This window comes from Haliaeetus leucocephalus, unplaced genomic scaffold (assembly GCF_000737465.1).
Source record: "Haliaeetus leucocephalus isolate CR32 unplaced genomic scaffold, Haliaeetus_leucocephalus-4.0 Scaffold450, whole genome shotgun sequence".
In the NCBI taxonomy this organism is placed as follows: Eukaryota; Metazoa; Chordata; class Aves; order Accipitriformes; family Accipitridae; genus Haliaeetus; species Haliaeetus leucocephalus.
The window spans coordinates 6591069-6617244 of record NW_010972886.1 but is presented as its reverse complement, the minus strand read 5'-3'; the positions used below and the strand labels follow the sequence as shown (position 1 = coordinate 6617244).

General features: G+C 36.9%; 1 protein-coding gene across 1 annotated transcript in view; it reads left to right on the top strand.

The window, feature by feature from the left end:
- LAMA2 (laminin, alpha 2) overlaps positions 1 to 26176 on the top strand; it is a 282120-nt gene that overhangs the window by 162630 nt on the left and 93314 nt on the right. The window contains exons 25-32 of the mRNA XM_010575039.1: positions 2201 to 2380; positions 3172 to 3360; positions 3553 to 3692; positions 8026 to 8143; positions 12549 to 12683; positions 13330 to 13454; positions 16927 to 17013; positions 17788 to 17981. Coding sequence (XP_010573341.1) covers positions 2201 to 2380; positions 3172 to 3360; positions 3553 to 3692; positions 8026 to 8143; positions 12549 to 12683; positions 13330 to 13454; positions 16927 to 17013; positions 17788 to 17981 — 1168 coding nt within the window. The remainder of the gene's footprint in view (positions 1 to 2200; positions 2381 to 3171; positions 3361 to 3552; positions 3693 to 8025; positions 8144 to 12548; positions 12684 to 13329; positions 13455 to 16926; positions 17014 to 17787; positions 17982 to 26176) is intronic.

Below are 26176 nucleotides of genomic sequence, written 5' to 3'. Positions count from 1 at the left end.
AGTAAATAAGCAGGTAAGAAAACCAGTGATAGGATAGCTGATGTCAAGCCAAAGTAAAGCTATTAAAACCCAGGAAAGGGCAAGCTAGTCATGTGGGGAAATTATACAGTTCAGTACATTGTAATATAATCTCTGGTATATAATACACAGTTTACCCAGGTGTATTCATGGGTCACAGATGCTTGTTGTCCAGCATAGATTTCCCATGGTTCAATTAATCTGTTTATTTTAATTGGTGGTTAAAAAGGGCTTGTTGAAGCTCCATTTTAATCTAAGAATGGGAAGGTATAATCCATCAGAGCAAATAAAGAGCTCTCCACCTTTTTGTGGAAGAGGGCCTTGAGACCTATGCTGGACTGACAAATAAGGCAGACTGGATGTCTCCATTTATTTGTACAATGAGCGCAAAACACACGTTGAGACCACTGCTGTCCATTGCTGTTGTGCCAGCTCCTCAGTTACATTCTGGAGGAGCTATTTCTAATGGAAAATGACTAGTTCAGTGCCCGTGTATGGTCAGTCGTATCTCTGCTAGAAAGTATGTCAACCATAGAGGGAACGTCTGCCTAATGCAAATCATCCAAAGCCCCTGCCTTGTCATGCACAAGCATCAATTGGTTAAGGATACCTGAGGCTTATCACTTCAAGGTGTGATCTCTTACTAAAGAGTTCATACCTCTCAGTTAAAATAATACGAATAGCACCCGATCTCTCCTTCATTGTTCAGTCCAATAGCACCTCTTTCCCTTCCCAGTGGATAAAGTGATTTATCATGATGTGACCCAGTTTTTGTCATTATTTCAGTTTTGCCCATCATATGCTGGTAGGCTGGAGATGAAAGGCTCTAAAAGGCTAACAAGTTATAAAATTTAATCAAGTTCCATGACAGCAACAATTCTGGAAAATTGTGCTTTGACCTTTGTGGCAGCACAAAGCAGAAACGTAGTTTAAAACTCCTGATTATTTTGTGTCTCTTAATTAATTTCCTTTCATATTTATGCTTATATCTAAACAAGTGTACGTCCACATCTCATCTAGTTTTTGGTACTCTGATCTACTTCAGAATTGATTCAGAGTTGTAAACTGAGTGAGACTGGGTTCTGCCAGCTGCTGGTGGCTATTTCAGATACTCTCAGGTGCTGCAAATGGCATTAGACATGTTTAAGCAAGCAAATTCTGTCTTATATGACAATAAAGCAAGGCTGATCTGAAATTCAAATGTGTTGACCACTTTCTTGATGTCTAAAGTAGTAAACAGTAAAATATGATTATGATAAGAACTCAGGAAATCTCACTTAGGGCTGGCAATGTTAGGAATGCTTCCATGTCTGATCAGTCCATAGACGCTGCTGTAAATGGAAATACCAAGATGCTTAAAGTACAGTACAGGGCTTGGTTTGATTCCTCATTACCTGATCCCTATCTCGTGAACAGCCTGTTGCTCTATGGTATGACTCTGCATTTGTTTTCTTTGTTTTCGTCACTCTTTGGGAGAAGGCAATTTTGATACCAGCCCTTTGCATTTGTTCACACACTTCCTGTGATGCTTTCATCTTCATGGAATTACTAAGACTCTTACTACAGTTTTTGATCAAAATAATGATTTCTATATAATGCTGTTGAGACTCTTTCAACAAGTCTAAGAAAATTACAAGTATCTAAGTGGCATCCTTATATTTTTCATTAAATCTGAATTTAGAGTTACAGAAACGCTGAGCCCTCACTCTTTGCATATTACCTGGAGAACACTTAGCTTGAATATTGTATAAAAGTACCAGGAGATTAGGCATTGTGTTCCACAGCCCCAGTGATGCATAATAAGTGTTGGTGAGAAGTATGCTTCTTTTTAAGGTACACGTCTCACAATCCGAACAGAAGAGGCCCGAGACTGAAATAGCACTGTGAAAATCGCTTCAATAAAATTAATGGGATCACCTGCTGATGAAACTATTTTAACAAGTGCTAGTACGTTCTTTGTTAACATGAGGACAAGGTGCAAAAGGCTTGGGGGGGAAGTCATTATTATCACTGTTTATACCTAAAGTAGTAGTAAGACTGTTTTGTGACAAATTGCTCATGATGTGAAATGAAATTACCTAGAAATAATTTTTTTAAAGAGTTAGAATTTAAAGACCTAACACTTCATGGGGGAAAAATAGACTTGATTTTCTTCTCGACTTTTTTTTTGGAATATGCATAGGTGACCTTGAAGCCAGAGCAAATGATTCTGCCACTGGTGGATGAAAAGCTTCAGCGCAGCACACTTTCAGGGATTGCATTCCAGCCTCCTGAAATAGTAGCAAATATAGAACAGGTGATGCAGGATCTTCGGTCAGAACCTGTTTACTGGAGACTTCCAGAACAGTTTGAGGGACGAAAGGTAAACATAAAATTCCACTGAATTCTGACATAGATTTATATATATATATATATAAAATTTTTTTTTAATCTTATATTTGTATTTTGGAATGTTTATTTTCCCTTCCAATAAGCATGTCATCACACAGTGGAAGGTACTTCAAAAGAAAATAAATGCCATTCCATTATTAAAAATTATTCGCTCTGTTATCATGGAAATTCATAAGTCTCTTCCATAAAAACTATTTTAAAATAGATATTTACAGACAGTAACATGTAATATTTTTCCACAGGATAGATTCTCTCATGAAAGTGTTATTTGAAAAATTAAGCCTCATTAATTTAATATAACTCTCTTGTAACTTTTTGTTTCTCTCCATTTTAAACAAAAAATGCCTGATCTTTATAAGTTACATACGAGAAAATGATTGAAGTAACCCTCCTTTTGGATATTGTTACGCGCCTCTGGGACAATTTGTTTTGCACTTTTGATATTTCTTTGATTGGCTTGGGAAAGTTTAGATATTTCTCTCTCTAAACATGAGCTTAGGGGAGCACCAAGGCACATATAAAGAAATAGATAACATTTTGTTTTTAGTGTAGTACAATAACAAATTGCTGATGGGTATTTTTGAACACAGCCCTTGTCCCCAGATAGTTCCACAAGCATGTATTGCTATTTTCTACTACATGCACATTCATCAGACAGCACACAGGTGCAGAATGCATCTAGCTCCTACATATGCCCAGGAATTTATTTTTGTCTAACTGAAAGTGAGATTTCTTTTTGTACTTTGTGTTTTGCTTTGTTAGCTGACCACTTACGGAGGGAAGCTGAAATATGCAATCTACTTTGAAGCACGAGAAGAGACGGGTTTTACTACTTACTACCCGCAAGTCATCATAAGAGGTGGGCCTCCCACTCATACAAGAATTATTGTCCGGCATATGGCTGCTCCTCTGATTGGGCAGCTGACAAGGCATGAGATAGAGATGACAGAGGTAACGTTTCCATCTGCTTTTTTTCCCCAGAACTTAAGCACCTGGTTCTTTTTAGTACTGTTAATAATCTGGCTTTGTATTACTGTCTTTCAGCATGAATGGGAATATTATGGTGATGACCAAAGAGTCAGAAACACTGTGCCCTGGGAATATTACCATGATGACCCAGGTATCAACAGGACGGTATCCCAGGCAGATTTCACCTGGAAACATTACAGAGATGACTCAAGACCAAGTAGAGCTGTATCCCGGGAAGACTTCCTGAATGTGTTGTATGATGTTCATTACATTCTTATTAAGGCTACTCATGGCAATATCATGAGGCAGAGCAGGTAACTGTTTCATGCAGTGGTTTAAAATAGTGCAGTAGTCACAGATAACCTGACAGAGCTCCCAGCTATTCCCAGCAGAATTTTTATTCATAACATAAGCTATAAGCAGTTGCTGAGAAGACAGAAGGAGTTAGCATTCAGCATAGCAGAAGGTGCAGGAGAGGGAAATTTTATCCAATAGAAAATTTAAATCACAATAGGCAAATGAAATCTTTATTTTCAGGATCCTAGAACAGAAAACACGTCTAGGCACACGCTTCCTGAAACAAACCCAAAGTATTATCTACTTTATGAAAACATGGTGCTGTAATGAAATATAAATGTTAGCCTATGAAGGAATTTTCTCTTGCAAGTGGGAAAGGGGGTAAGAAGTCAAAGATGAAAGAGTACTCCTTTAATGAAATGCTACTTAATCCAATATATTAGGGGCAGATATATTCAACATTTTCTCTTCAGTTTATTCATTAATCAGTTAGATGATGAAATTAAGGTAATGCTTACTAAATTTGAAGTGGACATCGGACAGCAAGATGAAAGGAATAATACAAAAATCTGTTGGAATCTAAAGGTCAACTATAAGATTTTACACTTTGAAAGGAGTAGTCAATTGAACAAACAACGAACAATGCTGAGTTACCTATTCTTCAAATAGGGTTCTGTTGTTTACGATGTATCACCAGGTGACCATGATTCAGTAATAATATTCTTGTGGAGAAATGCTAATATTCTAGCTGCAAGTATAAATAGATACGGCCTGCAAAGTGCAAAAAATTAATCTTTTACTTCCACCCAACACTAATAAAGCCTAAGCATCAAGTTTTGGATACTAGAGTTCAAGAAAAAATTATTAAAGTGTTCAGAGGATAACAGTGAATGTCATCATAAAAGTGATAGGCTAAAATTATTTCTAGATTTCTAGGTTACAAATAGGTCTATGAGAACATGACCTTTGGAGTTTGAGGGTGAATAGTAGGGGCAGATACCATGCAACTTTGCAGCATTGTGTGACAGAAAACATAGTCATTGTTGCTGCTACTGTCTCTGTTTAAAATATATCATCTACAGAAAAATATTCATCTAGCTTGCAGTGGCTAGGTGCTAAATATTAACAACAGATGCCATAAATGTTTTACATTGGTTTCATTTATTTTTTGCATAGCCCATTTAGGATATTGGATTACAAGCACAAAAAATTCCCATGGAAGGAGTTATGAAAGTAACTCCAATGTGACATGGGAAGTTTGAGCAGCATATCCATGTTTTGTGTCTGTTTCTCCCTTCCCTTCCCTTTATGCACTACAGATTCTAGTTCAGCTGTGGAAGCAAAAATTGAATACTATCTCAGCACAAGCATCATGAGCAAAGTTATGAAAACTAACATCCTTTTTCATGATTTTGTTCTGAGGTGCATATGGCCATTGTGACTGAACTAGACCGGCATTGTAATACGCCACCATTTTATCAAGGCTACCTAGTAATGAGGCATGTAACAGAACAGAGGAGGACTTTTCAGTTTCAGGGCAGGTTTGCAAGGTGGCATGTACAGAACCAAAATGTATTTTTACAGCATCACATTTCAGAATGTGACATTTTATATGACAGCAGGACTTAGGAAAGAGTTCATCTGGTCTTTCTGGTAACTCTCCCTCTGAAGTCATAACCTTGCATATAATACTGTATTTGATTTTGGAGGTGGTTATGTTAGAATAGATTTTTTTATGATCCGTCTAGTTGCATAGGTAGCATTCATCACATGGCATCTAAGACTTTAAGTAGAAAATAAACAGCAGAAATACGTTATTATTTTTTTCAAGTTAGCACCTTGAATGATTTCAGAGGAAGTTTTGCTTAAGATCACAGAATAAATCCCCAAAAATGTTTTTAAAGGTTAGTGAAATATTAGCCTGCGTAAGAATTGAAGGCTTTTATTAAAAATAGGCTGAGACCCTTTAAAGGACAATATTCATGCTCAACTTTAAACATACATTTGAATTAAGTGTCTTATAATAAAGTATTTGTTTAAATAGAGTGTGTTGTGCTTTCTAAATAAGGGCCCTGTTCTAAACTGGTAAATCATCTCTTTCTACCTGACTGTGCATAGTAGAAAAGTATAAAGCAAAAGAAATTGTGGATGGAAGGAGGAAAATATTATATATTAAGTCTTTTTAATTTTTTTAAGGTTTTTAATAGTGCTTTAATTTCAGTTGCAGAGTTTAAAGCTGCAGATAAGTAATAAACTACAGGAAAAGCATATTAAAATAAAGTCAAAGCAGCAGCAGCAGTTGGAAACATAAAAATCGCCTAGTTCTAGCGTTAGCGCTGTATTAGCTATATAGTTTAGCAGCGATGCTAATGTTGTTTCTGCTTCAAAGCTGCAGCATTACTAGTGATTTAGAGATTTCTGCTCAGAATCCAAAGCCAAACATTTTTCTCCTATATTGTTCATTTTGTTGCCCTCATTTTCACATTCACTGCTCTAAATTGAAACATTTCTTTTATTAGATTTTGTTTTGCTTTTCAGGCAACTAGGCTGTGATAATAAATTAGTTTGCATTGGAAGTATACTTTCAATTTGACTGTGAATTATTTCAATATCCCTGACACTGATCAGGTAGCAGTTGTTGGACTGCTGCCTATTAGACATGTTCCAAGAATCAACCAAGCCTGACCTTCCTTAAGTAACATTTTCACACAAACAACAGGTAGCTTTGTGGTCCCAGAGTTTATTATTATGTAAATACAGCTTTCTGACAGTAAATAGTTTTTTTGCAGCACACAGACTGTTGCCTTAGCCTTGAAGGTGATGGGGAGGCAGATTTCATCTTGTTTTTCCATTAAATGTACAGACATTGCAACGCAAGCTTACATTTACATACGAGATCTGAATAGTTTTGCCCTCTTTATTTTCAGTCTTCTGTTTTGACCTGGCTTTATTTGCTTTGAGTTTTTTTGTTCAGTTTCCCTGCTCCACTGAACCCGTTTCTTCAGGTAGTAAGAAGAGAGCACAGGGTTTAGGATATTAGATGATTTGGGGATTTTGCATTGACACAAGATATCAAGAGGTATGGGTCTGATCACCTAAACTCAATCACAAAACTCTCATCTAATTCAGCAGTAGGCGTTTGCTTTTCCTACAGTCATCCTGACATTGGTGCCTGTAAGCCAATGTGCAGAAGAGGAGCGTTGCTCAGTAATCAAGGTTTGGGAACAGAGGAATGGACTATGAGCATGAGGAGATGAGCAGTTCCGTGAGCTCCTCTGCATTAGGCCTATGCACAGACACTTAATGAATAGACTCTAGCAGCATTATCAACATTTATTCAGCTAGTTACTCACACGTTCTTTGACATTTTCTCTTAGGTTGGCATTGTATTTGAAGCTTTAAAATTTACACTCTTCTACCCTTTTTTGTTTCTCAGAGACAGTAAGGGGTTCCAGATCATAGCATTCATTTAAATAAACTAACAAACCCCCAAAATGAAGAAGTAAGCTAAAAGAACAGCATTGCAGTACATTAGGATTAAGCGTACGTCATTAGATATTATGTTTGCTGTCCATGATGTACTCAACCCTACTTGGCAGGTCAGCATGCATGTTGGAAAGACAGGGAGTGGTTGGGAGGCAAGGTTATTATTATTAATGCAATCAAACGAATGTTTGGAAAGTTAAAATGTCAGAAGCTCTACCATAAAGCATATTGCTTTTTGATACTAGCAGATTCTTCTGTGGTAGGATTTCTTGTTTGCTTTAAACTGTTTATGTGTCTAAATGGTCCTAAGGAAAAAAAAAAGGTATCTGGCTACAGATCTTAAAATTCCTGCTAAAAAGGCAAATGTCCAATATCTTTGGAGTCTGCTCTAGAGCTTGTTACGTTGCTTTAGTTGCTGAGGATAGATTTTATTTTAGTTTTTTAAATAGTTGCCTCATTAAAAACTCATTTAGTGAACAGTTTTATTGCCTTACCTCTGAGAATCATGAACTGCAACTGCATTTAGCATGTGACTTCATTTTCTTAATGAGTCCCTCCAAATGAAGAATCAGCTATGAGCTTTTGTTAATAGTTTGGCTGAAAAGAGATTAAAGAAGAGATAGAATCAAGCAGGAGAGAAAAGTTATACTATTGCCTAGAAATGGAAAATGAGACTGGAGGTCGTTGTAGCTTTGTTATTTCCTTAGGACAGGCAAAAATAGTGCTGTTTGCCTCCTGTAGATCAAGAACCCTACAAACAGCCAAATAAGACCATTTTCTCCCATGCCAGCTAGACTATGAACTAACTGGGTTTGAGTTAGTGCTTGACTAATCTCATTAGATATGTTTGCTCCTTTTTTTCAGGATTTCTGAGATCTCAATGGAAGTTGCTGAAGGTGGCCCTGTGTCTGGGATGACTCCTCAGGCTTACTTGATTGAGAAGTGTGACTGCCCGTTGGGTTATTCTGGTTTGTCTTGTGAGGTACAGTACTAACCTGACTTCCAGTAAAAGTCTTTATACCTTCTTCGATCCATTCATTAGTAAGGTGTGATAAGTAATTAGAGTGTGAATTCATTTCACTAGCAACAACTCACCTTTAATTACTTATATTCTTTCTTGTTCAGCTATCTCTCTCACAGGAATTTTAAGCACTTTTTTTTTGCTTTAGGCAAATATGCCACTGAAACCATGGTGATGACTCAAATACTTAGAATACAGGAAAGTGAGCTTCACTGGGTCAGCATCTCTGAGGCTGAATTGTGCGACTGATGCTGACTGATCAAGCCTTTTTGGACAGATAAGGGTATAATACTATTGTAATAGTATTACAGTTTGTAATTACAACAGATTGTGCTATGTTATGGTGAAGTCATAATACACAATACAGTTACGATATATCTTCCAAAAGGCTGAACTATAGGCATCATTTAATCATGATGACAATTCACAGAATCTGGGGAGAAAAACACAGGAAACCTCTATGCCAAATTAAAAAAAACCAAACAAACAATTGATTCTATGAATTATTGATAGTTGTAAGTAAACTACAAATTAACATTTGTAATAATGAATAATTAAAGGTTACATACTACTTATTCCTGAAAAGTTAAATATCTGTCAGTTTGAAATCCACCAAATAAAGTATAAAACCAAATTCAAAACAAAAGAAGTTAAAAGAACGTTATTAAAATTGTAGCACCAAGCACTCTAAACAGAGCCATGGAGAATGTTAAAATTCTGTTCTGTAAAGGCTTTCCATATTTTTTAGTTTGCCTTGTTTGACATTTAAATTCCCATATAAAGCTGTATGATTGATTGAAATATTTTGTTTTGAAAAAAAAGCTAAACAACATTTCAATTTTGATTTCTTAGATGTTTGTATTATAATGAATAACTCAACAACAAAATTTAAGAAGAGAAGTCATTGCAAAAGCAATACTTGAAATAGTGCATTCTGAACAGTTGGTCAAAAAGGCAGCTCGTAGTTGAGAACCTGTAGATTCCTCACATTGCTCTTTCCTCTTGAAAGTCTTCCGGTAGCATGCCTTTGTGGACAAACACTAATAGGATGAAAGTTGTCTGTTTTGCTTTCATTTTACATGCTTGACTGCCCAAAATAGCACTGCAAATGCATTAAAAATGTAGATGAGAACCATTCTGTAGCATGTCTGTGCTTCATGAAAGAAGCTTTGTGGAAGATGTTTTCAAAGCTTGAGGAAATGTCTACTGTGCATATTCAGTCAGTTTTCTGAATGCTTATAATTTATCCAATTGGCTAAGTGGACCTATGAATATACATTGAAAAGGGCCACTGAGTTCTGGCAGATATCCTTCCATTTTACTCTCCCACAATTATTCTTCCACTGCTGGTGTAGGACTCACATAAGAAGATCTTGCTCAGTCCATACACAAAAGCTTGCCTCCTATCAAATTTCAGTACCCCTTATATAAGCGATGGAGCTGCTTGTAAAGAGGAGCAGAAATTCTGGAATGTGGTCCAAATAGCATATTTTACTTTATTCTTAGAAGCAGTTGAATCACTGTGTCTTAAAATAAAACAAAATAGATCTGATACTAATGGAAACTTTTGTCCTGAACCATTGAAGTCTCGTAAATTTCTAACTCATTGAACACTGGGAGAAACTGGGAGAAAACTAGTCACTGGTCAACTAAGTGAGCTTGGTGCTCCTTATACATGCAGTATATTACTTATGTAATTGTTTTCATGCTGAAGATTGCATATTTCGAAAGTACCAAGTTTTACAGAGAACCAGCTGACTTGTGTGCTTTTGTAAAATGGATCTTATGATAGATGCCAGAGAAGACGTAATACATTAACTGCCGTATAGAAGTTAATATTTTTGACTGTCTGTGCTCTTGATGGTGAGACTGGCAGTCTTTCTATGTGCAAAACACCATGTTTTCATTTTTAAGCAGCACTGGCAATTCCAAATGCCTTTATTGCAATTGCTAGGTGGAGGTAGCAGGGAACAGCACTGCGAGTATTCTGCAAATCCCTCAGACATCCTGACTAAAAGTGGAATCTTGTAAAGGGTTCCCCCAAGCTAGCAGTGGGAGAAAATTTGGAGTAAGTAAATGAAGGGAAAGATTCCTTGTTATCTGCAAGAACTCTGCTCCCTTCAGATGTTATACAGGATTGTGTACGCAGCAAATGAGGCAACAGGAACAGTGAGTTTGTAGGAAATGTGTGCAAGGAAGTGAATGAAGTAATTTTCTTTGCACACTGTTTTGGTAAGAGCATACACCCGAATGTGTGTAAATACACATATGAGAAATTAACAGGCTCCAGCATTTGCTCAGAAGTAGAGATTATTTTTTTAAATTACTGTAACAAATTGCATTTTCAAAGGAAAATATATGATAATGTAATTAGAACTTTATTTTAATTCACACCCACCAGGGGCTGGAATAAATGTCTCAGTTGCAACCTTCATACTTCGCGCTTAATTGTGCGATCTTCACATGCTCATAACTTAGTTTATTTTTAGTGTGCTCAGTGAAGGTTATGGTGTGTTCTGTGAAGGTTTATTTAGTTTTAGCAGGAGAAAAAAGCATCTGATACCCAGGCATTTTTTAAGCAAATGCTAACAGGGTATATATAGCTATTTCATGATTTATGTTGTAATTGCATTGTGAGGACTATGTGCACAGCAGTTTTTACTAGAAGTGACATTTACTTATTTATTTATTTATTTATTTTAAATCCAGTAGCAGGCTGAAAAAGCAGTGGTAAGAGTTTCCCTAATGGTTACTTTTGAAAAACTTCCAAACTAGTAATGAAAAATGTAGTCTGCTTCATCTTTTGTCTGTGTCCTGTTTCATCTCAGAAATGCTTAGATCGAAATAGATGAGAAGGGTGTCAGTAGCATATCAGAAAAAACAGAGATGAGGATGTACCATGTATTTATACTCTGATCCTAAAGTCACTCAGAACTTGTAAAGCTGTGCTTTGTACCATATTTGGACAAGGACTCTTGTGGGGATGGAGAGGGAGGAGAAAATTAGGAAATTGTAGTAAGAAACAAAATTACTTTCATTTGAGATTATTTATCTAAATTGGAATTCTTCACAAACCATGAAAAAGCAGATAGACTGTTTCTATGCTTCAGGGAACTTAATGTAGTCTAAGTCAAAATAAAAGGGGAAAAGCAGAAGTGAGTTAGATTACTTTCTTTGTGATTCTAAAGAAAATAATTGTGTTTATGCTTTTTCCATAACTTAGACTCCTGGAGGTTTTGGCAGTGATTATAAAACTGTCAGAGTGGTGTCATATGAATAGAATGTAGCATGTCAGTCAGCTAGTGCTTGACTGAAGAATCCTGCTTTTGATCATGAAAAGTTACTTACTCCAGATTCTCTTTTGTTTTATTTTGCATCCATTTTATTACTGTGTGGAAAGTGTACTATTCCCCTTCTTTCCAAAAAAAGCAGAAATTGTGGTCAACAGTAGGAAATGACCTCATCAGAGAGCTTTCATAGGCTCCTAGCACCACTAGGTGGTGGGATTTATATGTGGGACAAGTGACTCCTCTGTATGCATGTACCTCTTATGGTCTGAACTACCAAAATGGTCCTCTGTATTTTTATGCTGCCATAGCTGTGTGCTTTCTGGGAGCTATGGAGACACTTTAATAGATTTGTATAATAAGCCTTAAATAAAGATCAAGTGCTTGATTTTGCATGTGTCAGCTTTGCTAGTAATTTTTGGGTTGCTGCTCTCAGAATTTTACTGCCCAGATGGGGTAGAGGAGACTTAGTGATAGATAAACTTCATTCAGGGCTGATAGTCTGAAGACATGGAAAACCTTTAATATTCTGAATTCTGTACTTCGGTGGTCTTTAAATTATATAGCTATAAATAATGCAGCCATGCAGCCATTTTCTTGACTATTATCATTTGGCTTTTGCTTGTTATCCATTAGACAGTGTGTAGGCAGATATTAGCTTGTCAAACCTGAAAAACTCACCAAGGGCGAAGGAAACAGAATCATCGTGCTTGCTCTCCACAGTCCATGCAAAAAATTTATTTCAAAAACAAACCTTATTCTTAAGAAATGAAAGGAATGATGCTTGATGCACAGTGAGAACAGTGAGGTGTTCTGCATCTGAATGAAAGGTCTCTCAAGCTGTAATATGAAAAGCCTGGTGCCAGTGGAGTGCTCCAGGGATTTTTCAGCAGTTTCCAATTAGGGCTGGCTCTTGTTATCTGTAAAGTACTCTATATTGTTTGTAACACAGCTGGAAGCCTGTCAGGTTCTTTTCACAACTTGTAAAAACTGATGATTGGAAAGATGAGCTTGCAATGCTCCCTGTACCCAGTCCACTCTGTAATGATCTGTTTTCTTCTGCATCTTTTTTATTGCAGTCATGCTCTCCGGGATTTTATAGGCTTCCATCTCCACCTGCGGGAAGGACACCTGCTCAGTCCTTAGGTGCCTGTGTTGTATGTCAGTGTCATGGACACAGTACTATGTGTGACTCTGAAACATCAATTTGTCAGGTATTACATTTCTGAACCTATGCACTAGGTTAATCTTAATGTAAAATTCGTAAGTTGTGTAACTGATGTATAAAAAATAGAGGACAATATTTTAATCCAGTTTTGCTTAAATAGCTTAAGTGTCAAAGTTCAAGGGGGTCATAAAAGCAAACCATCTACCTTTAAAGTTTTCCATTCTGATTTTCTAGAGTTTAGATTATGCAGTGTTTTTTTCCTCTGAATTACTATTTGTGTAAAAAGAAAAACTAGATACCTGCAAACTAAAGAGGCAATGTACCCTGTGTTGTGCAAGAAACACAACACTGCTCTTACAGGTGACCTCATACAGTAAGATTGAATTTTAATTGATTATTTCTCCTGCTTCAACAGCTGGAACAAAAGAGGGAAGGAAGGATGAATGGGATAAGAAATTCCATAGGATACATCTGTCTAGCTACAGGCCTCTGTTCTTTCTCTTTGTAAACCCATATATAACTCAGCAGGCATTTGATAGATGCTTAAAGCAAGCAGTCCCACTGTGAATCATATCAGGGAGAGAGAAATTATGAATTGAAATAAGTTTGAATCCCTGAGGCTGGGAACAAAATATTGTCTGCTTTCTCGAAATTATCAAATACAGCTTTCATTCTGTCTCCTTCCTCTGCAGAATTGTCAGCACAATACTGCCGGTCACCACTGTGAGAGATGTGCGCTGGGATTTTATGGTGTTGTCCAAGGCTCTCCGGGTGACTGTCAGCCTTGTGCTTGTCCCCTATCCATTTCCAGTAACAAGTAAGTAAGCAAATTCTTGATGCAGAATTACCTTTCCAGCAAGCAAAACTTTGTCTTGGGTTCGTTGTGTCCTTTTTCAGATGGCTACAGGAGAACTGCATCATGAAGCCATACTAAAAAGTTTCCTATCTGCTTTTGCTAATTGATCTTCCTTTAAAAGTCAGAAATTGCTCCCTTGCTAATTTGTGATGAATAAATTAATAAGTGCTAGAAAATGCAATACTCAACAGGTAATGAATGTGTGTTATAAAGGTATTCTCACAAATGAAGCTAGAGCAGAACTCAAGTACAATATAGCCATAAGGGAGCTGTAAAAAGTCTTATGCTCATATATTATGTTGGTATAAATGTGTTACAGTGCCTTTCTTGCTCCACTGTGGAATTTATTGATTCCTTATTTAATGTTACATGAGTTTTAGGCAATTTGTGAAAGACAATAATTTAAAAGCAATATAGTTATTGCAGCATATATTTTATTGGTTGCTTTATGCTAATGAGCCTTGCCACGATGTCTCTGCATGTGTTCCCAACAGATGATACTTTAGCACTTGAGATTTGTTTGTTGTTTTGCTGAGAAGCTCTTAATGATATTTGTCATCATACCATAGTACTGCTCTGAAAAGGTTTGTGTTTCATGATTGTTCTCTTGAAAGATGGGAAGTGTTCTTTAAAACCATTTTTCTGTGCTTTGTCTGACCTTTAGGACGTTTTAGTGAGTATTCCAGCCAGTATATCTCAGAGGTTTGGGATTTTTTTTCTTCTTTCTTCTTCATTTTATCATTTTTGGGTGGTCTGAGGTTTATTTTGAAGGAAGGCATCCCTTTCTCAAACATCAGGAGCTAAACACATCATGGTCTTTCATCCACAGCAAGTGTTTTTAAGAAGACATCCAAACCTCATAAATACCAAACTGAGGATAACCAGAACAATTACAGAAGGGGCTTAAAGAAATACCCTTTATCTCAGAAAGTTATAATGTGGTCTTAACTGCGAGTTTTTCTGAGTTGTACCCTTTTTCATTAATGTTTTCTGTAATGACTTGATTATGTGTTCTACCTACGTATCAAGAAAGGACATTCACGTTGCAAAGAACAAGATCAACCAAGCTTCTCAGTTTTGCACATCAGCAAATACACTGGAAAAAACTTCGTTACTAACTGGAAGTAGGAAGTGCTGAAAAATATCATTCAATCCTATTTATTTTTTTCTGGGGCTTAAAAACCTTTGGTTGCGCAGAAATACAGGTGTCAGATGAGAAAATGAGCAGGAGTCTTCACCTGGGTGGTTATGGCACCCTGCTACAAGAATTTAGACATATTCTCCACACTGTGCTCCAGAAATCACTTGAGTATCTTGTCTAAAAGCAAACCTAAAGCACAGGAAGTAGGTGTTGCTGAAGCGCTGTACAGTTGAGAAATGTGTGGACTCCAGGTAGTATGACCGTCCTGGGTGCTTGCTCAGATTACTGAGCTGCCTGAGGAAGTGAGAGTAAGCAAAGTGCCCATAGCTCATGCAGCCACACAGCCTGCATGGCTGTGGATGTTGTAAGGGCCTTTTGTGTGATGCTCACATAAAAGTGATCATGAGGCTTTTTGTTTTTCAAAAACCTTCATAGGAGATAAGTGAATAACACCTAGTCTGAAATTAGTAAATACAATTAATCATGAGATAGTCATTCAATTTCTTAGTGCTGTCAAGAGAGGAGTCAGATCTGAGCACATCCAGAAACAGAACTGCTTGGGTTTTATAGAGCTTTACTTAGATGTTTCTAGGTGTCATGGACAGGATTTCTACTTCTGTTAGCTGTAGCCATCAACAATTTTGGTAGCTGTATAGTAAATTCAGGGACAGACAACTATACATCTCAACCATGTTAAAACTGAAGGAAACCACCGCTGGAGAGAGCATGGGGGAGGAGATGCTTCAAATGTGTGTATACACCTGTCTGTGCATGTCCATTTTCCACTGCTGATAGAGGATGCCTGAACAGTTGACTACATGCCTAACTTTTAGATGTATAGGCCTAGGTGGGATACATCCATTCCATAAACTACAGAATTAGGTGGAAAATGAGGTATCACGCCTTGGATTTGTGTGTGTTGTACAGCTCAGTGAAAGCTCTTCAAGATACTATTAAAGAAAAAAATCTAACTACCTGCAGCTATTGTATGGTAATCATAATCTGCATGACATGCAGATAGCTAATGAGCTATCTCATTACCTTATTGTGTCATGGCTAATGTGGTATTTGTGAATAAGTATAGTGTAATTATTTTTATTTATGAAATTTTACAAAACTCCACTAAGGTTTTAAATACTGGTTTTATACTCCTGTACAATCAGCAGTCAGCTTTGAACATGATGAGCTGAAAAAAAAAAAACAGAGAGAATGAGTTTTTCCTAGGGGTGTGGATCTATTTTTATAGAGTTGAAAATGTATTGGATAATGAGTTTGTGAGTAATAGATCAATTTCTTTAAATTTTTTTGCAAAGGTGTGATTTTATATACTCATTCAAGCACTATAGATTTAATGCATTATAAGCAAATTAGAGTAGGATGCTGACTGTACTGTACCAAGAAGGAGCTCTAGGCTCACTGCTAGCCACCTCTGTGCTTTTCTGGCTCTTCTTCCACAAAGAGCTGAGAAATTTTTACGGTATTGCACCATTTTAATATTTACCTGTGTTTCTTTTCCCCTACCTACCCTTTTTGTTTGTTTTAACTGTCTGTGCAGGCACTTACTGCGCTAATATTCCAGCAACATGCTACTTTGCACAGTTCCCGTAGGTACACACTACAGTCACTAGTTATTCATCTATGTCATGGCTTAGTAAAAATAATCTAGTATCTCCTATGATTGAAATATGACCCCTCCCTGATGATGAAGGAGGTAGCTTTTAGGGTTTTTCCCTCTGTAAGCCAGTCTTTTCTCCTCAGTACATCCTTGAGAAGGTCATCTGACGCTGCCTTTTTGGAAGATTCCACATGGCTATGACTTTGGTACCTTTCTCCCTCTTTATGTCTTACCTTTGCGTAAACTCTTTCCAGCTTATCTCCTTTTATTCAAACTAAAATTAAATCAGACTGGAAAGGCTGGATGTTTGTTAGCTCAGTTTCTTAATCTTTTGTTTCACATCTTTCCCATTACTTCCTTTCCTTGACCTCTATGAGTTGACAGCACCATTCAATCACACAAACCTACAGCAGGACCATTTGTAGACTCCATCCCCTCTGATACAACCCTTGTTGATTGTGCCCTTCCAGCATTTCTCTGAATTGCGCCAGTATCACAGCAAGGCATTCACAAAATTCTTAATAGGAAGGAGGGATCTCCCACAGGTGTTTATAAACAGATAAGAAAATGCTGCCATTTACATTAAAAGTGGAGCTTACCATGGGCCCTTCTGCACAGCTGACTAGAGTGAAATGATGCAACAGAGTGGAAAAGTTTTTTATTTGCTTTTGTTTTAGTTTTAGCCCTTCTTGTGTTGTGGAAGGACCTAGTGATTACCGGTGTACTGCATGCCCGCCTGGATATGAAGGCCGGTACTGTGAAAGGTAAGATGAATGGAAGAAGAAGAAGAAAGAGGGACAATGAAAGGCAGGCAAGACATGAAGGAGAGCAATGTCCTTCGATACTATAAACATAGATGTACTAATGTTTAAATACGTGCCTTTGGATAAGTTATTTCCTCTTTATATATTGTTAAAATTCAGCCACAATAGGCAATTTTTATGTACACCCACTGTAAATTGGTAATCAGTGTTATTTATATCACAGATATTGTCCTAGTCTTAACTTTCTGATTTGTGTGGGGTTTTTTCCCCTGGGCCTCAGAAGTTAAACTGAAAAATACAAAATTTATCTAAAATTAGATACCATGCTTAGAGTGTGCCTTGATGCCACTCATATGCTTTGTTCTAGTGACTATTGTGTCCTCATGGGCACTGACTGAGAAAGACACTTAGATAAAACATATTAATGACCAAATTGCAAATTAATAACCTAAACAGCAGCTGTTGTCCCATCCATAGGAGCGCTGTGGGATTAAGACGATCAAAATTAGCAAGTGTCTACTATGAGATTTCACTTCTAGCACAAAACACAAGTGGCTGATGGGGAAAAAAAGGTCTATAGACCAAACATTGCTAAAGTAGAAACTTTTTTGGTAGTTTAACTGAATACTGTTATAAAGTATTTACTGTTATAGAAGTACTGTTATAGAAGTACTGTTATAGAAGCATAGAAGTATTATTTACAATCTTGCCAAGTATTCATTGTAGTACACTATGTATCTCAGCCAAACCTGGTTTTGTATTTGCAATGCGTAGGTGTTCTTCTGGCTACACGGGAAACCCACAAACTCCAGGAGGCTCCTGCCAGGAATGTGAGTGTGATCGATACGGTTCCCTGCCTGTCCCCTGTGACCCTGTCACTGGACAGTGCACTTGCAAGCCTGGATTCACAGGGTGGAAGTGTGTTGGCTGTGAACATCGGCATGCGCGTGATGGCATGAAATGCATTTGTACGTATACTAATGTAATTTTGGAGAATTTTTGATTGTGTTTCTCATATTTCAGAAATTCAACCCTGCTTGTGCATCAGTCAGTTGTGTGGGTTTCTTTGAAAATGGTTGCCAGGTTTCTTCCTACTTTGGCATTCTGGTCCATTTTTTTCTCAAGCCTTGACATGTTAGGAAAACTCGCAATACTTTTCAATGTGCTCACTGAAAACTGACAACAAAGCTTTGAAGGATTTCTTTTTGTGGGTTTTTGAGGTCTGTAGTTTTGCTAAAGGTTGTCACTGCTGTTGTGACAATATTTGCTCCTAGTGAATTTTTTAGTGTTGTCCTAAATGTTTAACCAGCAATTGCAATGCTTTATGCCGTGAGTCACACAGAAAGTTTTTACCAAGGTTTGCTTGGTCATGTTGGTTCAACAACCACCCATTGGAATTTAAAAGTCATAAGGAATGACAGTACAATATATCCAGGAACAAAGAACTTCCTTTGTTTAAAATAGAAAACTAATAGCCTAAACCACTAAGTTACATTTTACAGTACTGGTATCTTTGCCCTTCCTTCAGTTTTCATATGTACCAAGTGTCTTGTCTTTTATTATTGTTTGGAATTTTTTTCCATGAAATTGGATAGTGTTTGTTTTGAGCCCACAATCTTATTTCCCGTGATATAGTATGCTTGCGTCTTATCAAAAAAATTCAGGTAGCAAAACCTTTCTAGAACACGTAGTCAATCCTGACTGAAATAAGGCATTTTCCTCTCCTCCATCTCCCCCAGCTGAGTAGGAACTGATTTTATTGTGATCTGTTTTGTTGGTTTTTTTTCCACTTGAGGCCATCATTGTTCATTTCAAAGTAGAATACAGGTAGGGATGCAGTAAGTCCACGTATAAAATATTTCTTAATCTGTGCATCTTTGAATATATTGGCAAGGCACAATGAACTTGTTTTAATATTTTACATGATTTTTATCTGTTATAGGACTTTAATTGGAGCTTTTTCATTTCGGGGAGGGGTTTTGCCTATGTGAGGGACATGTTACATCAAGGCAAGTAGATACCAAAAAAAAGGCTCTTCCCCCCCGCCCCGAGAATGCAGTCTTTACCTCAATACCTAGAGGTATACAGCTCTCTAATATTAAAGTCATGTAGTACAGCTCAAAGAAATTCCAAACATTTTTAAAGCAAATTGGAAAAATAAAGAAACCAAAGTACTAAAAATGGCTGAAGGTATCACATCAGTTAAGAATGAAATGTGTGGCTTCTTTGAGTGGTTAAAGAGGAAGACATTAGGCACCTAGGGTCGGGGACTACACAATATAGAATATTGTTTCACTCAACTTAATGGTTGTGATCAACTCTCAGAGAATGATCAGGACTTAGCAGAACTAAGCTTCTAAATGTCGCTGTTGAGTTCATTGCTTTTGCCTTAGTCCTGACTCCCAGGTACAACGCTTCTTTGCAAATGAATAGAAAGATTACTGGGAATATAGGCATAAATACTTCTATTTCTGTATTATTAATAATATGGCATTAGTTCATTGATTAAAAGCTTAGTGTACTTAAGGGAAATAAAGTTCTAATGTCCTGCAGTGTTATGTAATGTAGGACTTATTTCTGAACTATTGTATATCTTAAGCTGTATTTTAAACTACAGCAAAATGAATGCAAATAGAGTAAGTAGCTACTTTGCTGAAATAACTATGCTTTGGATCCCATTTTGTGGCCTACAAGTCAAGGAGAATTGTAATCATGAGTTAAGTCTAAGTGTTACAGCTACAAAATTTTAAAATAAGGACCATGTTTTGCAGAGTGGCATCTAAACAAAAATGACTTAGTTTTTCAACATCCTGAATACCTGTTACATTATTTCCAGTATGAGCCAATGTTTTCAATCTCAGGCACCGCTTAGTATGTTTTTTACTGGTCATTTACCTTATCAGTATTCTGATACTGATACTTGGATATCCAGGATGGCAGAATTCCCTTGTAGAAAACAGCTTAAATGCAAGTTATCATTTGTAATGGTTTTCCAATTTGTTAATCGGACTCTTTCATTGTGTGGATAATAAGGTTAAAAATGCTCACTGTGAATAGGAAAAACTGTGTGCAGGCAAATCAAATTTTCCACCTTTTTCCTTTGAAGGATGTGGTTCACTATAATCTCTGATTTAACTGCAACGTATTCATGTGCCAGTGTTGAAATGTATCTACACTACCTGTAGCAGCATTTTTACCTTAATTAGATAATCAGTTTTCACCATAAAAAGTCCTTTGCATGTGCATATGGACATTTCATGTCATTGCTAGAGGTGAGGAATCAAATTAAAAGATGTCTTTCCTTTAGTCATAAAAATAGGAACCACCTATAGACACAGATGGGAGGTACTTTAAATCTCTGGTATCGCAGGAACTAGTTCATTACTATTGACACCACATCAATAACATCCATGTAATGAATTGCAAAAACTGCAATTAAATATTTCAGTAAACACTTTATGACTATTTGCTCTCATATGATCTTCCCTTTGTTTAAAGGTTCCTCGACCCCCATATTACTCCAAACCCACTTTTGCTACTGCTGGGCAATACCCCAACATGGTAGAAAACCAGCCTGATCAATAAACCATTTACCTTTGTAGCCTGTAGTAGACAGAGGGGCTGTGGTAGACAAAGGGAGCGTGGCAAGCATAGACTTGGTGGGAATTTGCCCGTGGTTAACACTGTCACAGGCTTCTGAGTACAGCTGTTTTCTTCTGATAGGGATTCATTGCTGCAGCCGCTAATGTGCTTTAATAGTCATTGTGCTGTCAAAGAACCATTAGAAACACCTTTTGGGGAAACCCTGAAGCTTTTCATCCTTACTCCCAGAACATTTATCTGTTCCGATGTGAGTTTAATGCAGCTGAGAATTTGGTCATGTATATAATATATTTTTACTGTCATGTATCAACCACTTCCAAAATACTCAGTAAATTCCCTTCTGATTAGCTTCAGTTGTAATGAAACCTTAATAGTAATAATAATAATAGTGATTAAGTACTGTTAATGTACAGAAAATGAATGCCATACACAGAATCCTGTTTGCATTCAATATTTCAAATGAGCTGTATGCATCTACATTTGCTCATTTGCAGAGTTCCATTGCAAATACTGCAGTTGCATTGTACCTGTCAGAAGTCTGAAGAACCCCTAGTTAGGTGGTAAAATGGTCTAGCTTAAAGAAAATACATGCAAATACAATGACCTGTTTGAAAAAATGTAAGTAATACAAAACATAGTGTGATTAAGCTGTCCAATGTTAGTATGTTATAGTTAATATATAGGAAAGTGAAAATTGATTTTGAATATTTAGCAAAGAATAACCATCTAAATAATGAATTTTTGGCAAATTCTATAAAAGGTCACCACACGGTATGACATGAAAACTAAATAATGCATATTTAAATCCAATTAGAGATGTATTTTAGCCATAATATTATAATGTATTATTGTTTAAATATAACATTTATATTTTAACATATCCCTTATCATAAGTATTCTAAAGATTTTAGAGTGAAAATTTGCAGTGAAAAGACAGGGAAAAAAAATGGAGGAACGTGCATGTTCATTAAAGTGATCTATTTCTGATATAGCTGAAAATCTGCTTTACCGGATTCTTACTGGTTTTTTCGTAACATGTCATTTTTCAGTTACTTAGTGCATGCCACTTTTCAGTGCTGTGTTATAACAGTTGTATTTTAGAAAGCTACAGGTGGAATGGGAAGAGAATATATTTTTTAAAAGCCACTGTACAAAGGGGAAAAATTTGTTTATTGCTAAATAACAATGGAAAGATAATGACAAGTGAATTGCACAGACAGAATTCACTTCCCATTATATTCTTAGAACAGAACAATGTTGTTTTCTCTAGCATGCCATTAGGGAATGGAAAATGGTATCCAAAAAGTAGATTTTTTTTTTTTAAAAAGTAATACAAGAGTCTGAATGGTCTACTACATATCATAAAAATTCTAAATTTTTTTGCATGATGATGGTTAATAACTGGATTATTTCCCCAGCTAAAGTGACCATCTATAGTGCCATGTACAGATACTCGTAATACTCTGCTGATGAAGACTTCCTTGTAATTTTGGTCTCAAGTAATCCACTCCTTAGGCTCACCTTCCCTTCTCTTTTGAAACTGTCAGTAGCCAATAAGAAAACTAGTGATGATTGCAAACTAATTTTAATAATGCTGCCAACATCCTATATACTGTCAAATATGACAAAAGTTCTCTCAAATCTTCTCTAATGCTTACAGATTTTTATTTTTATTTGTAACTGCAAATGAATTGTCCTCTAGATGTTTGATGCCCCCTTAGGCATCACTCATTTTTACTGTAATAAATATATCTCAATGTTTATTCTGCTGAAAGTTGTCAGGTGGCAATTGCTGACTGGTGTATAATCACTACAGTATTGAAGATACATAGGTATATTTTCTGTTTTCTTGGTTAAACCCCACCGTTCCAATCCAGAAAATGACTGAGTTGTATGATGAACTCAGTTCATCTGTACCCAGCATGCCCAGGCAGACTCTCATAATTAGTATTTGCTTGATTCATATTTTACACACACATACCAGAAATAGATAAACAAGCCAAAGCATGTATTGCTCCCTCCTCATCCTTCCCAAAGAGCTTTGACCTTAGGAAGCTGAAGTGGACAGAAGGAGCTACAAGGGGGTTGGATCAAGCCTGTAGCAATCGTGCATTTTCTTAGATTAGTAACTTTCTTGTGTATTTTTTGTTATACCTTGTGACATTACACTTCACTTCAGTTGTAGAGTTTGCGTATGTTAAATTAAGAACCTTAGATTACAGTGTTGTTGGAACAGTGACTGTGCTTGCCACTGTGCAGCGTTTAGGGGAAAAAACGATCCTAGTGAGAACATCAAGGCTCTATTGTTAGACATATGGCAAGTCAGAACTCACCTTCTGAATGCTTTCAGGGCACCACTCATAACTACAATGGGGACTTCAAAAAAAATTGGCCTCAATATTTTGAGCTCTGTTTTAACACAAACTGCAAAACCTTTCCTCGGATGTATGCTCCTGTCACAAATGTTCCTTGGGGTCAAGCAAAAAACCTAAATGTAAAGCAGTCAATGTACTTCTGCTGTGCAAGATTAGCAGCAAATAGGAAGTAATAATGGCATAGAGAGATCAAACAGATATCGCATAGTTAGGAATTTTTCTGTAACTTGGTTTGGGGGGAGGACGGGGGACCTTCAGCCGTGCTGCAGTCAACAAACACATCTTTACGGATTTAAATATTCAATATTGGTAGAGGGAGAAAATTATATAATCAGATTCTTTTAATACCAGGTCTTGGACATGCAAATATTGTACTCTAAGCAGACTGGTGCTTGCAGTGAGAGGGAATTTTTCCCAGCTGTCACTCAGTTCTGCACCCAGGAGAAGAAGAGAGCTCCTAGCCACTGGTCCTGGCAGAATCAAGATTTTCACTCTAAAATAGGAGTAGCTCCATGATCTCAGCCCTTACAAATTCAGAACTAAGCAGAGATGCTGTCTTTGTCAGAGGCAGATCTTGAAGAATCTGTGAAAAGAAGTATCTCATAGCTCCTACACAGTCCTTAATTCAGCAGGAGCTGGGAGCATCTTATCACAAGCCTTCACAGAGTGAGCTGACAAGAGAGATACTGTGTGTAACGCCAGATCTCTGAAGCCTTGGACTAGCTTCTGCTATGTTCTGAGTTGAACAGAAGTTGTGAGACCTTATGGCACAACCATAAGAGTTAAACTTAGCCCCGTGCTGGACAACTGCTTCTCTGTCTGCATGAGCTCCATATGGGACGGGCACCCCTGCTTGGCCTAAAAGATGATAAGCGATCAGTTGTTCTCCCTTTTTTTGATGCATGAGCTCCTGTTGAGTTTAGACCCACACTCCAATGTCTTTCACCCAATTCAAGCACTATATAAACCTAACTAGTACTGGTAAGTATCAGAACCAGCAAAGGAGGCTTTCTACATAACAAAATTCAGAAATAAACCTGAGTCGGTACTTTAGATCCTGATCTGGATCTGAATTTTCCCAGATTTTGGAGAGAGATTGATCATGCAAACTCCCTGAAACCAGCAGCAATGGCAAGGAAGCTAAAGCTTTCAGCTCTCTACTCGGGTTCTGTTTTGGGGGGCAGAGGAGGGCTTGTTTATTATTTGGTGTGAGACCACTGCCAAAATAGGAAAAACGGGGTAACAGCAAACAGATTAATGAGCCTAACAGTAGTTCAACACTTTATTGTGAAGCAACAGGAAACTAATACTGAAGAGTTACTAACTATCATAGGATACCACCTCATGTCAGAGATTGCATGGTTGCCCTTAGACCTAAGATTACCTAGTCATAACACAGTCTTCTGAATCTTAACAGCAATGAATGTATTAAAGCACAACTGTGTTAGATAATCACTCAAATGGAGGAACACATTGTAGCTCAGACATGTGATTCTTTTATTGTACATTATCTTCTCTTTGTAAGATGGGATAAGTGGTTAGATGTCCATAAACTTATAGTGTCTTTTATTATTTGAGCAATTATTAAAAAAAAAAATTCTTTGCCATGCGTACTTTGGAGATGCTTCTCACAAGAGGTAGGTCAAAATACTTACAGGACTTACTGTGCATGTGAAACTATGAAAATGGAAAATGAAATAATTTGCATTAATTGCTTGCTGGACTATTGTAATATTGACTGCATGATTTGCCTCTTACATGCTCGCACTGCTGTAATGATCTGAATTTAGTGCTGCATTTGTTAATATTAGACACAAATTTATGCTGACAGTTTTATAGATAGACACAGAAGTATTTAGTCTTGCAAAATATAATCATGCTCTTGAAATATTTCCCTTAGCTACAGTACATTTCAGACTGCATATTGGAGTAGCTTAGTCCTATGTCATCTACTCAACTGTAGTCCTCACTTGATGTAGTTCCTCTTCTCAACCTGATTATCATGCAAGAAGTGTTAATGCTCACTTACCAATTGTTTACTCATTGAGAATACTTCATCTCTTCATAAGCTGTTCATTTTTTTCTTATTGGTGTGAATTGAGTTTGTCTTTAACAGATAGAAAATTTTTAGCATTTTGTTACCAACCACTCTGACAATTTCGAGGGTGAATAGATTTAGCTTGTTTTGTAAGTGAAATAATGTACCAAAAAAACCCCAACCCAACAACAAACAACAAACCCCAACTCTTTCCAGGTCCGAGATCACTTACTTGCATCCTGCAAAATGATTATCATGTCTACTTACCTTCTTGACCAGCTACAGAACAGGTGTTTGTTATATAAAGCATTCAGTTGGCTGTAAAACTTGCTTTCCCCTTAATTCTCTCAGACTTCTAAAAGCAAGCACACAGATGACAAGAGCTGGGATGGTAATAACCTTTTTTTTTTTTTTCTTTTTTATTTCATGTAGAAACATAAATCAGAGTGTATCATGTCCACAGTTAATAAGTGCAGAGAAGTTCCAGTGCAGTTCAGCTTATGTAACAGAATACTGTGAAATAGGAGGAAGAAGTCTGCAAATGGAAGCAATGAAAATGCAAAAGGAAGTCTTAAAATAACAGTATCTAGCTTTCTGCACCCACTTCTTACTGCACTAATCCAGCACCTATCTTGCCTCCTTTTCAATCATCACATGAGTTTCATGGTTTATTGAACTAGTATTCATTATTCTTCTTTTCTCTGTATTTGACTCACCTCCTTGCTATATTGAACAGCCAACCTACAGAATAAGAACAACATTTAGATAATGGTGAAAACTTTAAAGAACAGAAAAGGTTTAATCTATATGAAGAATAGGTTTCAGGAAAAAAAAAAGTAATTCTCTGTTGAAAATTACTTCTCTTTTTCTACAGAAACATACATGTTGTTTAGTGCTTTATTAGCCATAGAGCTGCCTAGAGGTGTTGCTGAAATAAATATTTACATGCTTGTAAAACTTTAGGTACAACCCTCCGTGTCTCTTAACATCACCAGTGAACTCATTGTTTCAGAGTTTGCTCCATCTCCTGAGATGTTGTTTAGGTTTGCCACTTCTGGGTAGCATCTTTATGCAGGGAAACAGAAAGGCATTCCTACAACTCTGTTTTAAAGGATGAAGAATTTTCCTGTCTGCAGCATAAATGATA